Below are 20752 nucleotides of genomic sequence, written 5' to 3'. Positions count from 1 at the left end.
CACGGGGGCGGAAGAGCAAGTTCTCTTTACAAAGAAAGCTCGCGTGCCAGAGAGGAGTCTATCCTGGCCTCTTGCTCTTATTAGCAGTCTATGTGGAAGAGGGGTTTCCAGTCATGCAAGCCCACCCTCCTACGGCTTGCAAAATGAAGCAGCCTGGACAGGCACAGGCCTATCACCTCAGTTGCCCTTTAAGAGAAGAAAACCTCAGACTGCACGCTCTTTGGGGTGCCTACCCGTCTCCTGGACTATGCTGTTCTGTCAACTGCTACATCTCCCAGTTGCAGTAGCAAGAAACTAAGGAGCCATAAGCCAAGAAATCTCTATTCCAAGTCTCACCTCTGCCACAAAGCCATGGGATTTGAGCCCTCACGCCCTTCACCATTCCTTATTTGCGCAGGGAAGGCTATCACTTACTGGCACCATGGGGTCAGATATTCCTATCACACCGGAAGAGTGGCTGGATGCTACTTCTTGACTTAGTTCTGTGGTCACAGGGACCAGAATCGGCTCTGGTTCTCAGCACAGAGCAGGATCCTATGGAACCAAGAGGCTGTCGTTCCCTGCGAGCAATCCTGTGGCACATATACATACAGATACGAAGGTTTCTAACGAGTCTGGTGTGGCTGGGACTAAGGACCCCCTTGGCCCTCTAATTCCAGCCCTCCCCAACAGAGCGTCTGCCAGATGCACTGCAACTCCTGATGGCCAACTGCAGCTCCCCACAACCGGCAGACAGCGGACTGGGAAGGTTGCTCTACTCCAGCTGAGCAGCCGTCCTCTGTGCCAGGCTGTGGCTATTCTATACCCATCTGGCAACTGCAGCCTTACTCTGGGTACTGCCAAAAGCAGTATGAGTAGCAAGCTACTATGGCGAGGAGCAGAGCCTTCTCTAAACATTGCATCCTCACTGGCTTCAGTTTTATAGCACACAGTTTTCCACATGCCTGCTATTGGGGAGTCTCTCTTCAGAGCTGCCCCTGACCCTGGGGAAACTGCTCCGGGACTTAAGGAACAAGCTGCCACTGTATCTCAGGGATCTCCAAGCTGACTCTTCCTTGAGAGCTTGGTCCCCGAGGCTCAGGCGTGAAATGGGCACCAACACCAGAGACAAGATGAATGATTAACCAAGTTCATTTGTGGGAGGGATCTTTTACACACAAGGGCATAGTTCTATTTACTTTGGGGTTTTTGAAAGGATACTCTACTGACCCTTCTTAAGGGCTCAAGAGACTCTGTTGCTAATACAAACCTCTTAATTACTTTTTACCTTTGGCCAAAATCCCTAACTCTCCACCCCATTCAAATAAATTCAAAACAGGTCCATCTCTGTTTCTGTTGTGAGCTGCCCTGAGGCTTCGTTGTGATGGGGGTGGCATTAAAAAATGTTTTAAATAAATAAATAAATAAATATCTTGAATGCAGTCTCTCTCAAACCAAAATTCTTCCTGATGCATTTCTGACTGCCTGGATTGTTTCCGGGGTTTTATTGCTTGTCTGAGTAACTTTCTTCTGGCAAGATCTTAGGGAAACCTTCTAGTATCACACGACTGCCAGCCACGACCAGGCTTTTGCCATTCACTTTCTCCCCAGCTTTCTCCTTCTGTAATGCCATTCACCAACCTTGTCCCCGCCTAAGGACTGAACCCCTCAGTTCAAACTCCAGAGCAGTCATTTCCCAACTGCTCACTTGGCCCTAGCCAGAAGTCACAGAAAAATCAAAACTCAACTTACCTGATCTGGGTCCCATCTAAACATATTATAAGCAACTGGCACTCTCTCTCCCCCTTCAGAGCATCACAAGGCATCCACTACCGAACAGGCATTCACATAACAGTGCAGGGCCTCAGCCCTACCCAGATATATATATTAGAGCCTCACGGGGTATCTAAACATTACAGACCATCATCATCATATACATCTCATTTCTTCACTGTACTGAAAGAATAAAAGGAGTTGTTGGCCTTTTTGTGTCTAAACTTGCACAAGATTCCATCCTAAGCCATAGCAGGCCGCGGTCTTCTAAGTTGTTCCCAGGTTGCAAAGCACTGCTTTGCTTTACCTTACTTCAGCTTCCAGTTCCAAAAATGTTTCTAGTACAGTACTTCTAGACTTAAAAAGGGTAGTGGAGGGTGTGCTACAATTCAAAGTAGTTTATAACACTGCCAGGTAGGGTAAATTTCAATAATTCAAAGGGTACGGCAAATCTATTCGCAGCCCTTAAGAAGAGTCACTTTAGTTTCGTTTTTGTGTCTGTGGAAAAAAAATGCAAAGAATGTGAAATGGTACACACATAAGGCTTTGCGTCTCTGAATGCTCCCTGCGTATGGCAAGCTCACCTCAGCATTCCCCCATATGGCACCCTCCAGATGTGCTGACTATAGCCCCCTGCAGAGGAACGATGGGAGTTGTGGTCCATCACATCTGGAGGCAACAAGCTGGGTAAGACTGAACAGAAGTTGGTTTATCAAGGAAAACAATGTCCTTGGCCGAGGGAGACAGCTGGGCAGATGTGCCCCCCCCCCATTTCTTTCAAACCACCCCTGGAACCGTATTACCTTATTGCTTGCTAGCACAGCTCCTGGACATGCCCCTCTGTTCTAAGAAAGGAACAGGAAATGGTCTACCTACCAAACAGGTCAAAAGCTAAACAGAACAGTCACCCACCAACTTGAATTTCCTACGACGTGTTCATTAAATTGATGGATTCTGACTTCATGCTGGATGGCAAAAAAGCCGGCTCCAAGGGACTCCTTACCATCCTCTGAGCACATGCAGAGTGTTTGCACTATCACAAGATACTACTTCCCACATTTTTAGCACTCCAAGCCTAGGCTTCCGGGTTGGTGCCTCCAGCTTCCCCAGGAAAGATAGTGTCTTGCTACTTGTCATTCTGGAAAAAGCAGCTCTGGTTTCTGTGCACACGGGTCCTGGAACTGTTGCAGGAGTTTGTCACCTGTGTCTCAGGGGGCAAAGGTTTGGCTGAGATCCAGCTCTCTTGTGCTTGTTGGACTTCTTTCCCATGGCCAGCCCTGGCTAAGGAGCAAACCAAACTAAGATCATGCCCAGAAACGCTCAGGAACACTAGTGGACCCCCTTTTTGAACGAAGTACACAAGGCCTGCAAGTTGTACGTGTGGAAACAGGACTTGGCTTGCACAGCAAGGCAGCTAGTGTGCGAGCTGGCCTCACAGCCTCTCTTCCTGCTGGACGCCCATGAGGACGCTTGGCATGAAGCTGACTCAGTGCAGAGAAAGCGGGCTGGGATCTGGGGAGCTGAGCCGAGGAGATCCAATGGATTCCCTCCCCCACACCGGATCCTGACACATCACCACCAGTGACTATCATGGGACTTTCTTCTCTCTAAGAGTTCTTCCACTCTGCATGTCATACTTAAAATAGCTTTACAGCGAGAAACTGCAGCTGGTTAAAAATGCAGTTGCTGCACAGAAGGCAGAAAAACATAAGTGTCTCAAGAAATAGTTGAGAGGTGGGGGAAAACCCTTTGTTAAACAGGTACCAGTGTAGGAGTGACAATCTGTCTGAAAGTTCATAAAGAGCAACCTTGGGCAGTCGTGTTTGGGGGGGTGTTCTCAGGACAATCCAGCACGCTCTCGTTCCCTGGCACTGCAGCCTTTAAAGTGCCCTGCCATGGTGGTCTACATCCAAAGAACTGCTTATTCCGGAATTTCAGCCATCAGGAAAAAGAAAGGAGGGGAGAAAGGGGGCCGGGCTCATTTAAAAGAGGAGAGAGAGAGAGGCCTGTGAGCCTAGCACTCTGCATCTTTCAAGAGATCAAGCACTTAGTGCGTACCCATTAACAGCAACCAAAGGGAAGAAGTTAAAAGGAATTAGGACTTCAGAAACTGAGTCTGACTAGAGAGTAAGGTTCCGAAACAGCTTTTGAAACTAAAATCCTGGAAAGCCAGAATATCTGAGGTAGTCAGCAGCTTTCAGAATTAAACACAGACAGGGATAAAAATACCTGGTGGGTTCCCTGGACAGCATGTTTTAACTCTGAGCTGGAAGACAAGAGTTTGGAGTCCTAACTCAACAGCCTTGTCCTACCTGGTACCCTTCAGATAAGTTGGACTACGACCCCTATAATCTCTCAAGCAGCACAGCAGGCTGGGGATTATGGGAACTATAGTCTAACACATCTGGCGGACACCTGGTTGGGGACTGCCTTTAATGAAGGCCAAAGCCAATGCTCATTATCTTCAAGATACAGATATTGGTGTAGCCTGACACATAATGTCAAAATGACTGGACACAAGAAGCAAGGTGTTCCAGGAGAGGAAGCGAGGCTTATAGAATTTGTTTTTTTCATTTCCTCTACAGACTGCAGATGGGATGGTCCCTGCCAGAATATTTCTAACACTCTATCACAGCTTCCTTATCAAGGATCCCTTGTAGTTGTAATATCATCATATAACTGAAGTAAACAAGAGGCATGAAAACCTACAGCTGCCAAGAAAAGACATCAATCTCATTTTCAGAAGGTTTCCCTGTTTAATTGCAATGTGTTTTATCATTTTCTTGCTTTGTTTGAAACAGTTGTATGTTATTGTATTCCTCACTTTAGTATAAATTGCCTCCTGCATTCATTAGAAGAAGGGATGATTCAAAAATAGTTTAGATGAAAGTAGTAACAACTTTCTGCAGCAGACCAATAATCGTTTAGTGAAAACTTGTATAAAAGCAAAGACTTCTACTCAGCAATTAAAATAACGGGCAAATAAAAAGGTTTTAACCTGGCACTGAAACATATAAAGAAACTTTGGCCTGGGGAGCCAATTCCACAATCAAGGTGCCATTGCCAAGAAGGCCCTTCCCCCTCCTGGCCACCTTCCTTATTTTTTTTAAAGATGGCTCCTAGAGAAGGACTTCCGTAGATGACCTTAGGGTCCAGGGAGGTACATATGGGAGGAGGCGTTCCTTTCGATATCTAGGCCCTAAACCATTTAGGGCTTTATTCATGATTGTAAGCACCTTAAAGCAGGCTCTGAATTCAGCAGGTAACCAATGCAGTTAGTTGGTAAAGGACAGGTCTTATATGTCCATAACGACTTGTCCCTGTCTACATATGGGCTACCCTAGTTTGCACCAACTGAGGTTTCCGGACTGTTTTCAAGGGCAGCCCCATGTAAAGTGCACTGCAATTGTCCAGCGTGAGGTTACCAGAGCATGAATTACAATGGCTGGGTTCCACCCGTCCAGATAGGGCTGCAGCTGACATATCAGTGGCAGTTAATAAAAGGTGCTCCTGGCCAGAAACGGCATCTGGTGCTCCAGGGACAACTCTGGATTCAGGAGCACCCCCAAGGTCCGCACTCTGTCCTCCAGGGGGAGTGCAAACCTGTCCAGGACAGGGCGGATATCCTCTTGCTGGGCTGAGGTTCCCCCTGCCAATCACAACCCCATCTTGTCTCAATTACGCTTCGATTTATTAGCCCTCATCCTGTCCATCACCCTGCTCAGACACTGGTTCAGAGCTGACAGTGCCTCACCTGGATCAGACGTACATGAGAGGTAGAGCAGAAGGACATCGGTGCACTGATGACTCTCCAGCCCAACCCTCCGGATGACCTCTCCGAGCTGTGTCATGCCGATGGGGGTGGGGGTAAGATGGAGCCCTGCGGCACTCCATGACAGAACGGCCTTGCGGCTGAGGTACTGAGGTACGATCCCCCAGCACCACCGCTTGGAACTGACCGCTCAAAAGCAAGGGTCAATTCTCTTGGGCCAATTACTCCTAGCCCAGCAAGCCCATCCAGAAAGATGCCGTGGCTGATGGTATCAAAAGCCTCTGAGGCGTCCAGGAGAATGAACAGGAACACATTGCCCCTGTCTTTCTCCTGCCAAAGCTCATCCCACAGGATGACCAAGGCAGTGTCTGGCCCAAAACCAGGCCTGAAACAGGACTGAAATGGACCGGGTGGTCTGCTTCCTCCAAGAGGGCCTGAAGCTGTTCGGCTACCACCCACTTGCGTTCCTTGCCCAAAAAGGGAATGTTGGCCTCAGGCCTAGAGTTGTTAACATCTTCCGAGCCCAGGCTTGTTTGCTTCAAGAGAGCTGTAATCACTGCCTCTTTTAATGGAATCAGCACCAGCCCCTCCCTCAGAGGATCATTCACAATTGTCTGGACCCAGGAATGCATTCCCCCTTGACGAAATGCCGGTGGTGGGCCAGGCTTGTCCGAGCACCATGTCCCACCTCATCAGGCTTCGCCAGTTTAAGTTTATCCAATAAAGTAGGACCAGGCGGGTTCTGGACACCTCCATTAAGGGACCACATTAAATGTGGAGTCCAATTTGTGCCAAATCTGAGCAACCTTATCCTTGAAGCGCTGTGCAAACTCAGTACAGGGGGCTACCAAGGTTTCCTCCTCATCCTCTTTATAGGGACCACATGTAAGAGGCCATGAATGACTCAGGATAGCTCTGCTGGACAGCACCAAGAGCAGGCAAGGCAGGCAGAGAAGAAAGCTCCTTTCGCTACCTGCACCACCACAGAGTAGGCTCAGTAATCAGCTCTGACTCATGTCTCGTCAGATTCAGCCCAGGTTTTCCTCCACCTCCTTCCATTTGCTTCACTGCCTGAGATTCTGCTGGCTACGTGCGGGCTCTGCACATGGGAAGAAGGCACTTAGGTACAATCGTATCAACTGCCTGGGTCACTTCCGTACGGGCTTCAAAAGGAGCACCAACCATATCAGTCAGAACATCCCCCAGAACCCTTTGGAAACCCAGTAGATCCATCAGACTCCAAGGGTGGACCATTCCAATGGATTAGGATTGCAGAGTGAAAGAACAGTCAAAAGTCTAAACCACAAAGAAGAAGTGATCTGACCGTGACACACCAGTTAACACCAAGCCCCTCACTTTCAGGTCACCATCTCCCTGCCCAGTCCAAAAAACCTGGTTGAGAGTATGGCCTTTTTCAAATGCTGGACTGGTGACATGCTAAGATGGCCCCATGGCTGTCGTGGTGGCCATGAAGTCCTGAGACACCCCAGATAAAAGTGGACTTGGCATGCAAGTTGAAGTCCGCCAGAACTACTAATCCGGGGGTCCAGATCTGAGATCCTTGAAAACAGGTCTGAGCCCAGCTCTGTCAGCTCAGGCAGGCAGTCTTCTCTGCAGCAGGGTGGGTGGTACACTAACAGAATCCCTAATCTGACTCGATTGCCCAACACTGGGTACAGACACACCAGACTGATCTTCAAGTGGACAGGAGATGGCATGTATTCTTATGGACCATGGCTACTCCCCCTTCCCAGCCTGCAAGGTGAGGCTGCAGTTGCACCAAATAGCTGGGCAGGCACAACTGGAGAGGATACACCCAGGTCGCCATGATGCAGGCCAAATCGGCCTCCTCATCCACAGTATGATCACAGATGAGGGAGATTTTAGTTTGGGCCGACCTGGTGTTCAGCAGCTGCACAGCCCGGCCTCAAGGTAGGCTGATACAGTTGCTTGGGATCTTCCAGATGGGAGAACCACCAGCAGAGAGATATCGAACTCCTCTTCTCCTTGGCTGGCTCATTACTCGCCCAGTGCCATGCCTCCCCTTACCCAGTACCACACTAATGGGGGCATCCCAGTGCTTGACAGGGTTCCCCGAAACCATCTTAAAGTATCAAGTTAAAGCAGTAAAACAGATTGTCATGAATATTGTGCTGTGGTCAGGAAAGGAAAAGACCCATCCAGACCCGAACCACCCCGAACGGGCTCCAAATGGGCAGTGCCCTTTGGCACCAGCCTTCAGCGGCTGCCTTTACCACCAGCTGGCAGAAAAGGCCGGCTGACTGGAAGTCTGCTTAAGCTATTTAGAAAGCCTAAGCAGGGCTCTGCACTGATCCTTTTGATTTCTCCCTAACAGCACACACTGACCTTGTTCACACAAACAACCCACAGCTACTAAATCATAGGATACTCACCCACCCACCCTTCTACTCCTGAGAAAATGGTTGTGATGTGTGAACATGGCACTCTGGGTGTTTTAGGGTTAAATAACCAGAGTTTCAACTCATGATTTTTTTGCTGGGTTAAAATTTCAGGTTGTTTCATCCGAAGCAACCCCAAGTGCTAAGCTTGTGCACAACCAATCAGGTAGGGACACTCCTGTGCTGTTCACAGAGCTAGGTGTAAAAAGGAAGTGGTGAGTGGACAGGAAGCAGTGTGCTCATTCTGGCATGGCCAAAGCTGACCAAGGGCTGCTTGCTTAACCTATGTGAGCCATTAAGTGCAATCTAAGTCAGAGCATCATCACTGGAGCGAGAGAGCAAGGTAGTTGGCATTTGCCAGGCATCTGGGACAGGTGCTTGCGTTTCATCTGCTCTACTCCAACTTGGGGACCTCTAGATGGGTCAGACTTGTGTGTGAATTCTGGGAGCTGAAATCCAACCTGCAGCCAAGCTGGGGAAGATTAGGCTAGACAGATGGGGGGCCCAGCACTATTCTCTTTCACCATGGCGACCAGACCAGCTCCAGACTTCTCTATATGGAAAGGCCTCCATTTCCATTTCTGCCAGCCTTGGCAACTTTCACTTTAACTTGAGGTAATACAAAAGTGTTGGCAGGGAAGTGCACCTTAACACCCAATTACACACCTGGTGAAAGAAAGGGAGAGGTTCAGCTGATGCATTAATGTAAGGAAATGCATGCATATGGCTGTGCATAAAAGGATCCTCTCATTGATGCAACAGCTTTCTGGAATTCCACTATGAGACGAGCGGCTATCTGTCTGCGCATCATGCAACAACTGGAGTGTGGGTACTGCCCAAAGAGTTTTCTTTGCACTGCCAAGAGGGCAAGGAAGGCCAACAAGCAGAGCATTTCTGGTCTCAGGGCAGTTTTCCCAGCTTCGGGCCGTCCCCCCCAGCTTCCAGAGTCCAAGATATGGTGAAGTGCTGGACATCAGTTCAGCTTAGTTCATAGGTAACGTTTTTTCAAGGTGCAAGGGAGATACGCACAACACACAATGACATACTTCTATGCAATACCATCTGTGAATGTGCTCACTCATCATCCATTCATTTGTTTATGCTGCTGTTCCAAACCCATGCACAAAATGACTTACAGCAACTTCAGGCAAAAAATACAGAAAACACTGCCCACTTTCAGAAAATTCACTAATTGATTTCAATTTTCAATTTATATCCTGCCTTTTTCCTACAAAGGGCTCAAGGCAGCTTACATCATTCTCCTCCTCCATCCTATCCCCACAACAACAACCCTGTGAGGTCGGTTGGGCTGAGAGTCTGTGACAGGCCCAAAGTCACCCAGCTGGCTCCATGGCCGAGCGGGGACTTGAACCCACATTGTCTGAGTCCCAGTCCCACACTCTTAAGCACTACGCCACGCTGGCTCTCATGGTTACAAACCGAAGTGCAGGAAGGTTAAATGGCCGTATGAAATGCCACATGGCGGACTGGGACCACCTTGGCAGGACAACTGACGGTTTGATCCTGTGAGCGGCTGTCCCATAAGCAGGGCTGTCACTGGGAAGGCCCGTCAGAGCCGTTCACTCATCCTCACACTGGCTGAGTGGCCATGGCAGCACACTGGCCCAGGGGAGCCAACGACGGCTGCCCCAACTGCTGCCTGGCATTCCCGGAGGCTCTCGGCCCTAGGCAGGGAGGCCGCAGGGGCTCAGCTGGGCTTGCTCCGTCACCCAAGCTCGGATGACACGGCAAGCCCAGGGATAACTGCACAGCTCGGTAATAAGGCACACCTGTTCAAGTGGCTTGGGCGACACAGAGAAGTTGCCCTGTGGCCAGAGGGTGCGTCAGATTCAGAAAACACACAGCAGCGTGTGCTGAACGCCGCTGGCTTAGCATGTCACGCAAGCCCAGTCTGTGTCTACTTGCTCAAACCACAACTTGTACCTGCTTGGTGGATAGCAAGACTCAAGTAAAAAACAAAACAAGGAAGAAGTCTTCAAGAGGCTCGCATTTGGTGGAAATTTTGAAACCACAGAAAAATTCTGGGGGAAGAATGGAAATTCTTGAGGAAATGAAGCCTAAGTTGCATTGCTTGAACATAAATAAAACATATCATTTATAATTCAGTTTGCCTAAGAAACTGCACTATTCAGTTTATCTATGAAATTTACAGCATGCCTATAAATGTTCACTCAAAACAAAGACTCACATTGACCCGGTTCATAGGACGTGTACACCACGAACAGTGAGCCCAATACTGGCATCATGTCAACATTATGTGAAGAGTTCTATTTAACTGCCCAAACATTCCAGCCTATAGGTTTTAAGCAAGCTAATTTTGAGTCTGTTGAAAACTACCAGTTCACTGCTAATTTTATGGTTTAAAATTTTTTGTTTAGGTATTATTTTTAGCATTGTGAGCTGGTCTGAGTGTTTTGTCAAACAGAACAGTGTAACTTAAATTCAAAACAAACTTAAAATATATGCTAAAACTAAGTTGCTATGGACAAGATGCCATTCACAAACAATTCCAGACAAAAGAATTGCTTGCAAGAGTCACTCTGTGCATGGAGTGTTCAAAGGGCGACTTGCCCTTAGCTTTACTCCCACAGATGGTAGCAGGAACCACAGCAAATGCATACAGAAACTTACAGACTTTGCAGTGCTTTTACAACACATAATAATCGGTACCTTAAGTCACAGCTTTTATTTCAAACCATTTCAGAAAAAGAAAATGGAAAACCCAAACATGGATTCCACATAGCAGTGGTCCTCAAATACATTTGCAGACTACTTAAACTGTTATATATACATAACTCATGTTTTAACACCACAGTCTTTTCTTTCTCATGCGATGTACCTGTTTCTGTGCAAAAGTCTAAGAAACTAGTCTAAGAACGGTCTGTTTCGCTTCAGGTCATGTCCAGCACTAATCCTGCCTCTCTGTGTAGACATGAGGGCAGCATGCAGTGACAATCCTGTCTCACTTACACACCCCATGGCCAAAGTGGCCATGCTCTTCATGGTCAGAGAAAGCAGATCAGGTGTTGCGCCAAGCACAGGTTGCCCATCTGTTCTGCAATCTTACTGCAAACTACTGGCGGCCAGAATGAGACACTCTACCCTAAAACAACTTAGACAGTAAGTGCATTTTAACTAATGCTTAAATGTGCATGCAGTCCTCCGGGATTTTTTATTTTTGAAAAAAGAGGCTGGGAAAACAAAGATGGCAGCCATGCTACTGGCCCACAATCTTTCTGGACTAGGGGCTCCAACTATTCCCAGTTCTGATCAACTCTGCTTCCCCTTTTGTCTGCTAGCAATGGACCTCCAAGTCTCACCAGGGCAGCAATCCCAGCCAGTCACTGGCCATGTGAAGGATACGGCGTGGCATCACACATCCAGATTTGCCCACATGACAGCGCCACACATCAGGCTGCTCGGCCCTCATGCCGGGTGGATTTCCAGCCCTGCCCGTGGCTGCAGCCCGTCCAACATGACACCGAGGGGGCTGTGCAGGAGTGTGTGTGTGCAGCTGGCAAACAGCTCACAGCAGCAGTCCTCCCCTTTCAGCTCAGAGCTATTTCAGATTATCACCTAGAAGGAATCTGCCTGGCCTGCCTGTGCAACAGGAGGAGCGGATCCTCGCCAGAACAGGGCCAGTTCCGAAGATGTCTGTCAAGGGCACCGCTCGATCAGTGCTAGTGGACGAATTCCAAGCTGCCCTGGTTTGGCTCAGCCATAGCCTCTGAGCTATTTAGCTCCTTAATCACAGCGAGGGTTTACAGTTACAACAGAGGGGAAAATGTCTAATCCTGGGTCTATAGGGTTGATTATCACTAAACGCAAGGAACTCACAATTATTTGCTTGCTTGTTCATTATATTTTTAAACCACCCAATAGCCTGAAGGTCACAAAGCACTCAATTGTGAGGACTAGAAGCACTGGTAGGCTTAAAAGCAGCATTGGACCCATGCAGCCTAATGCCTCAAAATTCGCCAACTCATTGTAGAGATAAAAGCAAAAGGGTAGAGTTTCCTAAACTCTGCAGATCACGTCTAGCCCTTTAAAGCTTAAACGACTGAAGCATCAACTTCTACTAAACACAAGAGGAACATTGTGATGTACATTAATCCCTTCTCTCCCTGTTCCATCTTCTTTTGCCAGGGTGCCACTCAAGCAGCAATTCCCATAGCAGAAATGCAGACACAGAAACCAGACCCAGACGCTGAGTCTTATGTCCCCTGTCTACTCTGGTAACATGACAGACCTAGTGCTGCCATGCACAACACCGGGGCCTCCAACACACGCTTTTTTCAGATGTGATCTATGCCATCCTCTGCCGGAAATGCCAAACTACATTCTACATCCAGCAAGCAGGCCAGTCTCTATCGATTATAATGTATGGACACAAATATGGTGTCAAAAGCACAAAGAGTGTCCAAAAACCAGCAGAGGAATCACTAAAACCTCCCCGGACACTTGGAGCCATTTGAATGTCACAACGAGCCTCCCTGAAAATAAGCGAGGATTTCACAAATCCACACTACTCTCAACACACGATCCGGCGTTCCGCAACTTGCCGTGGCTTGTTTCACCGCATCCTCCTGCCTGATCCTGGCATGTATCCCATGGAAGGTCCGCGGTATAATTTCAGTAGCTCGCTCCATGAATGAATGCAAATGCACTCACTAGTGTGTTGCAGTCGGGGTGCCTTGTTTGTTTTGGCCTTCAGGGAGATGTGTGTGGAATTGGTGAAGCACAGCAACTAACTGTGCTAATTTGCGCAAGTCTCCCTCAAAATGGACTGCAGTCCCGGAAAGCTGATGTGCTCTTAAAACGCTGACAGCCAGCGAGTGGGCAACCTTGCATTTGCATAAATCTCTCTAAGGGTGGGGGATGGAGGGCATCCTTGGGTGTACAAAGGTGAAGGAACCCTAACATTAAATTTGCACAAATTTCCCCCAAAGTGGAAAAATCATGTCAAATATATGCTAGTCTCCCTTCAACGTGGGAAAAAAAGGTGCTGCTATCTAAGGTGGCTATAAAGTGATCAAATATATTGACTGACGTTCTTTCAAGACGAGAGGGGAATTTATAATTAGCAAGATCACAAGGAAAGGCTGGGCTTTTCTCTAGTCTTGCCAGGAGGCTCAGCAGCCCTTCCCAGGAAGTCATGCATAAGCCATTATGCTGGATACATATTTTCCTCACCAGTTGCTCTGAAAATAAGCTACCCTAAGCAGCTCAACAACCCACAGGTTCTCAGGGTGTCTTGTGCGTGGTCAACAAACCAGGTTGGGGTGTCACAAACAAGCCAGACAAGGCTGAAAACCCATCGCGGGCTGGCTAGGTCCATGTCACCGTCCTTAAAAGGGCCATTCTTGAGCAACAGAACTTCAAAGTGAAATAACTGAAAAGCTGCAATTGATCAAAAGGTTTAATTCTTTCTCCTGTGGCTTGAAAAGCAAAAAGGGTTTTTAAAGCATGCTACTGACATCCCATACAGGGGTGTCTGCATTATCACTCAACTCATCTGTGAATGGCTCTGCAAATAAGGTACAGTAAATGCTGTCGGTAGTTTCTGTATTTCAATCACCTCTGACTTCAATTGCCTCTGGTTTATCATCCCTCCCCTTCTGCCAACTGTGAGTGCATGCACTGAACTCAGGATGTTGTTGTTGTTAGTCGCGAAGTCGTGCCCGACCCCTCGCGACCCCATGGATAACACTCCTCCAGGTCTTCCTGTCCTCCACCATCCCCCGGGGTCCACCCAAGCTCACACCAACTGCTTCAGTGACTCCATCCAGCCACCTCATTCGGACTCAGGATGGTGTACCCCAAAATGGATCCTGAGAGCTGATGTGCTCTTAGGCAGTGACAGCCAGCAAGCAGGCAACTTTGACATCACTGGAGGGAGAACCCAGGGTATCAACTGTCGCTTTGAGGGCAATTCCCTTACAAATCAGGCCAAGGGCACCTTCCAACCAGACCTTCTGGAGATGCCATTTTAAAATTTAGATTTAAGCACCTCTTTCAAGAAAAAAGATGATAGTGCTGGCAAGCTTTGGACACTTATTAGCTGATCAATGTACAAGGCAGAAGTGTTACGCAGAATCGTCAGATGACAAAAGCTCTTCTTTGAGGAGGAGGGAAAAGTCCAGGGAATCTCTGGAATCCCCACCCCATGCCTCACTACCGAAGTCTTCATCAGAAAACTCCAAATGCTTCTCAAGATTTTCTTTTATCATGAGGGCTAGAAGCTCTTTTCATAATCTTTTGAAAAATCATGGTTGGCTGCTTTGTTTCATACTCCAGGGTGAAAATGCAGCCATGAAGGTTTCCCAAGAGAGCCTGTAACCCATTTCTATCATTCATTCTATCTTCAAAGCAGATAAAACAGCATTAACAGCTGCTTCTGGCACCAGCACTATCAATTAGGGCAACACAGATCAAGAGTTCTACTGGTATATAAGAAAATGCTCGCCCATGTGCCTTGATACAACTGATTTTTAGGAAAAGCATCACTACCAAGTGTCTCAAAAAACACCGTAGCAGGATCACTATTTTGTTCCCAAGAACTGACTAATGGAAGGTTCAGTCTGGCGTGTGCATACTCTGTTTCGACAAAAATGGTGTCCCTGTAACACACTGCTACACACAGTTCTTTAAACTGCAAGTTCACACATCCTTAAAACCATCCTTTCCCTTCAGAAACCTGATTAGGAACCTCTAAGGTTTTACAATGTATAAACTGAGATTGGACTGATTAACTGGTAGAAGACAGTTTCTTAATGAGCAACACCCCCCTAAAATCATACAAATTATACTTTCAGTCTTAATCATCCCTTCTGCCTTCAGTTCCTACAGGCCCACATACAGTTTGTAACCGCTACCTATTTTCTGTAGCCCTGGAGTGCATTCAAAGCACGTTATATATTCTCAGGAATCCTCAGGACACTTCTGTGGGCTGGGGTCACATTATCCCATTCCATATTATGCACAATTTAACTCCTTTTGGGGGGCGAGGAGCGAAGATATGATGGAGCCGTGGGACACCGATATGCCTAAAGCCTTCCAGTGAATCCCAGTCTGAATGGAAGGCTGAAAGAGGAAGCTTTAAACTTGGGGTAGGCAAATAGGTTAAACCAGCCTTCAGCACAAGCTGCGTCTTCTGTTTGACAGTGCAACCCATGATCTCTTCTCCTGCAGGTTGTGCACCAAGATGTGTGACCCCAGGTCACTAGGATGTTTCGGATCTGAAGTATGCATTTGTCACTCCATCCCATCTATGATATGTTCAAGTGTTAAGACTTTGTATTGAAGAACAGCTGTGCAAATCAGCTGCGTGGCACGTGTGCCGGCTTGGCCTGATTAATCAGGAATGGAGTTCGACATTTCATTCCCACATTCTGGAAGGGGTGGGCCCAAGCTTCCAGCCAAACCAGCAAGCAGGATTTCTCAGTGCTTGGTTCACCTGAGCGCTCTGCCTGTTTGCGACATTTGACATGAGACCAGTGATTCGTAACTGGCGTGATTAACAATCCACCATGGGCAGCTTCTGAACCTGGGGAGCATTCAGAACTTTTGGGGACCACCAGCAAGCCTCTGGAGTTTTAGGAAGCCCCTTTTCGCCCTTCACAATGGCTTGTATATTGCTCACCATATGCAAACGCTAAGTTCCTAGATCATGGGCTCTTTCCTTTATGGCCTTGAAAAAAGTGACATGCTGCACAGGTAAATACCATCTTTCTGCTTGGAGTAAAAGTCAAAAATGTACTCCATCCATTGGCAATGAGGTTCCGAAGTGAGCACAGTCGAGCTGCAGTAGTCAAAAGTGCTGGATTGGAACTCGGGAGATATGGGTTCTGGTCCCCAGTTGGTCATGAAGACCACTGGGTGCCTTTGGGCCAGTCAGACTCTCAGCCCACCCTACCTCACAGGGCTGTTGTGAGGATAAAATGAGAGGAAGAAGATTATGTAAGCCTTCTTGGGTTCCTCACAGGAAAAAAGGTGGAATATAAACTTAATCAAAACACCATAAAGGTTAAAACGGAACCTAGCCATTCACTGCTCCATAGCCAGCTGTGAAGGGCCTTGTCTCCTACTGGATTCGAGGCTATACCTTTTGAAACCAGTACAAAATATAGCTGCCTCATGGATGAGGTTGAAGACTTACTGTTGCGCTTCAGCAAATAATACAGGCAGTCCCCCTTTCAGGGCACCCTGACTGCAGGTTTTTCACTCCTCAAGTTAGGAAATAGTGGGGGGGGGGGGCACGAACGGGGCTGGCAGCATTGCTTGCAAGAGATCAGCTTCTGCTGTGCCATATTTACAGACTCAGCTCTCCGGCAGGCACAAGGTGGCCCGTAGCATCCCGCTTTAACAGCAGTCATTCTGCTGCTTACGGATTAGTCGCTATGAAGTTTACAGGACAGGCCTTTGCTAGCCCATGTGTGTTTGTGAGAAACGCTGCGTGCACTCGTAGCCCACAGTCTTGGTCCACTACGAAGCAGAGGATGCGTGCCCAGCTCCTCGCAAGACTGCAGGGAATGGAGGCTGGAGGACACGCCTCCTCAACAGCGGTGAGGGGAGTGGAGGCCAAGCACCCCCCTCCTCACCGTACTTTGCTCCCAGCCCAGCTCCTTGCCTGATGGACCTGGGCAGCCAGGAATTCCACCCAAATGACCCGGCCGGCAGAGGGGAGACAGGTTGCCATCGCTCCCCTGCAGGACTGCTTGGTTTCCTGCTGGCCACTGGGGAAACGAAGGCTCTACCTCTGCAGGCAGCGTGGACACCCAGTGCCCTGCTGGAGGAACGGGGGCCACCCTTCCTCTTCCAGGCTGCTCAGCTTCCAGGCTGTGGGGGCACAACCTCACCGGCATGTCCAGCGAGGAAGCCAAGGGGGCTGGTGGCAAAGCCAAGGACTGCCCCACACCTCCTGTACTGCCAGCCTTTGCGGAGGGGCTGGCAAATGGGGCGTGGAGTCCACCCCCTGCTAGCGCCTCTCAGGAGGGCAGGGCAGGGGTGACTCTGGGAGGCCGATTTGCAGGGGTGACTCTGGGAGGCCAGCATTAATGAGTTGCAACATTTCACAGATATAATGGGGGGGGGGGGCAGAAGGGAGAGAAGACTCCCGCAATCCAATTTCCTACTATGAAAGAATGGCAGCCATGCCGTGCCGTCCCTCTGCATCTGAGCAGCCAGCCATGAGCACAGCCTGCCCAGCCTGGGAGCTCAGCGAGCCACTTAATTTCAGCAGGAGTTCCAGGGAGGTGAACCCTCTGCCACCGAGTACCTGTTTCAACTACTGCAATGCAATGCACCTGCCTCCTTATTGCAGCTCCTTCAAAGTTACATCTCTAGGTGCTGATGAACTTTTGTACTCTGCTGGTTAATCCCTGCCCTTAATATTGGGGAGTTTAAGAGGCGGTGTGCAGAGGTCCACTTGTAGCTGACTGGGCAACTGTCTGAATGAAATGCCTTTGTCAGCAAGTCTATCTGGAATATTCCACAATAGACCAAAACTGAACTATCTTGTTCGCGGTATCCCAGGAAACCAGATGCGGCGACTCGCTCAGCTAGCGAACACTGTGAGAGCAAAGCCTCCCAATTCTATTCTAGTTGCTACAGCTTTTCCAAGAGAGGGTTAGTTTCTGATCTTCTAAGTCCCTACCTAGCACAGCTCCCGTATGCAGATCAGCAGTTTGGTGGCTGGTGTGAAATAAGGTCACGCAAATGAACTTCTGCCTCGCCAGTCATGCAACGATAGTCAGTTTCTGTCATGTGTTAAATTGAAGCTCAAAACCAGGAATACTCTGCACTTTTAGCTTGGCTACAGTTCTGCACAGATGCCATGCATCCTAAACTGTTAAAAATCAAATGTGCATTGCTTATCAAAAAAAAAAAATGCTAGAAAAACCAGCTCTCTTATGTATTAACCATTTGGAATGATCTTCATCAGCTGCACTGAGCAAAGAGGCGACCTGTTCGTGACGAGGCACCTTGATCAGGTTCACGTGCATTTGCTGTAGATACCACAGCTGCCCACACTCTCACGTGCCATCCAGCTGCCTCTCCGTACCACAGACAGAAATCAGACTTTTAGAAATGCGAGGGGAAGGGCCGACAGCTGAGTCATTTTGAAAGCCACCTTCCCCAAAAATAGGGAAAAACCAACCATAGAAGAAACAGGCGGCTTGTGTAGTAGGTTTCTGATGCCCCAGCTGCATTTACTTCTTAGCAAGACAGCTGACTCAGCATGTAAGACGGGCTCTGTGGAGAAACTTGTGGAAAGTAAAGCTACCCCAGCAAGAAAACACCTGAATTGCAGTGGGCTAGAAGCCCAGTACCCACTTGGGATAGGAACAGCATAGCCACTATGATCCAGGTACTGGTAACGTCATGACTAGACTATTACAGTGCATTCCATGCAGGAGGCCTGGCACGGGCGGGCACGCACAGGTCATCACTGACTGAATGTTTGGTATAGGGCGAGTGTCATGGGGAAGTTCTTGGTACCTATCTGGTATTTGCATTGTATTTTCCTTTGTTTTATACTTTGCTGTGAACCACCCAGAGAACTCTGGCTACGGGGCAGCACAGAAATGAAATAAATGCTACCATCTCATTCCCTCAAAAGAAATGGAACAATCTGAGGTGTCCAGCTGCACAGATGCCTCAAAGTCAGAATACCCACCTGGGGACCTGAAGAGTCTTTTGTCTGTTTAAAACATGTGCATGCCACCTCTGGGTGGCTCACAATCACAACTTCTACCCACAGTTTTCTCAGAAACAAAGGTCTCCACACAGGGTGGATTACCCAGCCGTAGCCAGGGAAGAGGCAGGCGCATCTGTGGCTGGTGAATCAGGGTCAGCAATATATAAGCCCTGGGCGTTTGCCCAGACCTCAGCTGGGTTAACCAATTGCACTAAGCTACCTTGTTCTGGATGACGGTTGAGCCAAGAGCCACCTATGGCAACGAAATCAGAAATCCCTCCTCGACACCGCAATCCCTCCCTCTTAAGTCCTCTTAATGTGCTGCTGATATCCGCCCCGAACTCCCATATGCTGGCGTGAGTTTATGGCTGGTAAAATGGGAAGATCTATTGCCTACAAACAGAATTGTCATGGAAACCGAGTACTTGGACTCTCCCACAATGGCATTTTGCATGTAAAGGAACCCGGCCCACAAAAACATTCTGCTGCGAACCGTGCCAATCTGAACCGATCGCCACCTTCCAGCAGCGCCCTGCCAGGGTCCCAGGCTGCCTGGTGTGCAAGGTGTGCTTTTCTACAAGGGACGCGCAGTGGCGGTCTGTGTGCCTCACCAGATGCTGCAACCGCAACGTGTGCGCTAGTTGCCAAGGGAGACTCAGCAAAGGGAAGACCTGCATTAACAGAACAGGAAGCGGTCGGTAGTTCCCGGAGTTCCAGATTTCTGAACAAGGGGCTGATATGGAGAAGGTGTTTGGCCTGATTTGCGAGGGTAATGCTGGGCCTATTTACAAGACTGATTATCCAGCAATAAAAGTCAGAAGCCAGAGTATGTGCATGCTTGAACAAGCGAACACTGAAGGTGGAGGTTCGTAAGGAGCCCCACTGCTGCTTCTTCGGAATCGATAAGGAGCTGCAGTGGGGTAGCTGAAGTGCCACAGAATCGGAAACTGTCAGGTCAGAGAACTCCACGATTAACTAGTGCAAAACAGCCAGTAAAAAACCAATATTCATCTTCCATGTCTGCTATGTTCTATAACTTGACAAGATTTTAATCGAGTGTATTAGTCCTAACTAAGAATCAGATGTTTTGGAAATATTAAGGTTTGTGGGTTTGCAGCTTGAGGGTAGCTTCATCGCTCCATCTTTGTCACTGGAGGCCTGGGTGGCATTAGTGGCTCAGAGTGCCTTCCACCAGCTTTGGCTAGTGGCCTATCAGGACAGAGACAGCCTGGCTTCAGAAGCCTACCCTCTGGTAATCTCTAGACTGGATCCTTGCGATGCACGCTACGTGAGGCTGTCCTTGAAGATGGTTCAGAAGCTGTCACTGGTGTAGGATGTGGCAGCCGGACTAATAACCGAAACTCACAGATCCAAAGCATCAGCTGTCTGTATGCTTCAAGCCCTAATTCAAGGTGCTGGTTTTAACCTGTAAGGCCTTACGTGGATCAGGACCACAAAACCTACTACAATATCTATGGAATAACCTCCTCGCTGAAGCCTGGCTGGTGTCGAATGTTTGATTTTGCGGCAATAGTTTAAGACGTTCCTCTTTTCTGAGACTTTTAACAACTTAACTGGTCACCCAGAGGCTTGAGGGAGAATTGCCAAGTGTTTTACAGAGTCTCTGTTTTTCCTTGTTATTGCCTTTTATTATCTGTTGTTGCTTTTAACTTTTTAATTTTTTTCTTGACCATATGGTATTTTTATTGTACTTTTATCATCTGTTTTTATGAACTGTGTAAACTGCCCAGCAAGCTTTGGCTGAGGGGAAGCAGAAAAATAAATATTACTATCTAAAATGGCAAAATTCAATGATGATTATGTAGCAACAAAAATCCAAGCAAATACAGGGTCAAATCTGCACAATTCAGTATTAATTTCTTCTGCGCAAGCAGTCACCAAAGCTATCAGGACTAGTGGAAGAATAGTTGATTTTTGCAGGGTTCTAGCAAAGGTTCTAATGCCAGTGGCATTTTATATTCTTGATTTTTATGGTCTATATTCATACAGAAGAGTGGCTCAAATGGCCAAAAGCACAATGACTTTGGCTGCACAGCCTGCAGACTAGTTTAAGGATGCACAGCAAGG

At 48.1% G+C, this 20752-nt stretch overlaps 1 protein-coding gene across 3 annotated transcripts in view; it reads right to left on the bottom strand.

Annotated features, from left to right (window-relative positions):
* The window catches only part of UBE2R2 (ubiquitin conjugating enzyme E2 R2), a 61311-nt gene that overhangs the window by 25192 nt on the left and 15367 nt on the right, over positions 1 to 20752 (bottom strand). Inside the window, exon 1 of one of the 3 annotated variants that reach the window (XM_044443843.1) lies at positions 5507 to 5560. The exons of the other annotated variants lie outside the window; for them this stretch is intronic. Within the exon in view, the coding sequence (XP_044299778.1) occupies positions 5507 to 5545 (39 nt within the window). The 5' untranslated portion in view covers positions 5546 to 5560. Of the gene's footprint in view, positions 1 to 5506; positions 5561 to 20752 lie in introns of those variants that run through there. 3 annotated transcript variants of the gene reach the window in all.

The sequence above is a fragment of the Varanus komodoensis genome, unplaced genomic scaffold (genome assembly GCF_004798865.1).
Source record: "Varanus komodoensis strain SLA01 unplaced genomic scaffold, ASM479886v1 scaffold43, whole genome shotgun sequence".
Taxonomy (NCBI): Eukaryota; Metazoa; Chordata; class Lepidosauria; order Squamata; family Varanidae; genus Varanus; species Varanus komodoensis.
Note: the sequence above shows the minus strand (reverse complement) of the source record. Positions and strands in the feature narration are given on the sequence as shown.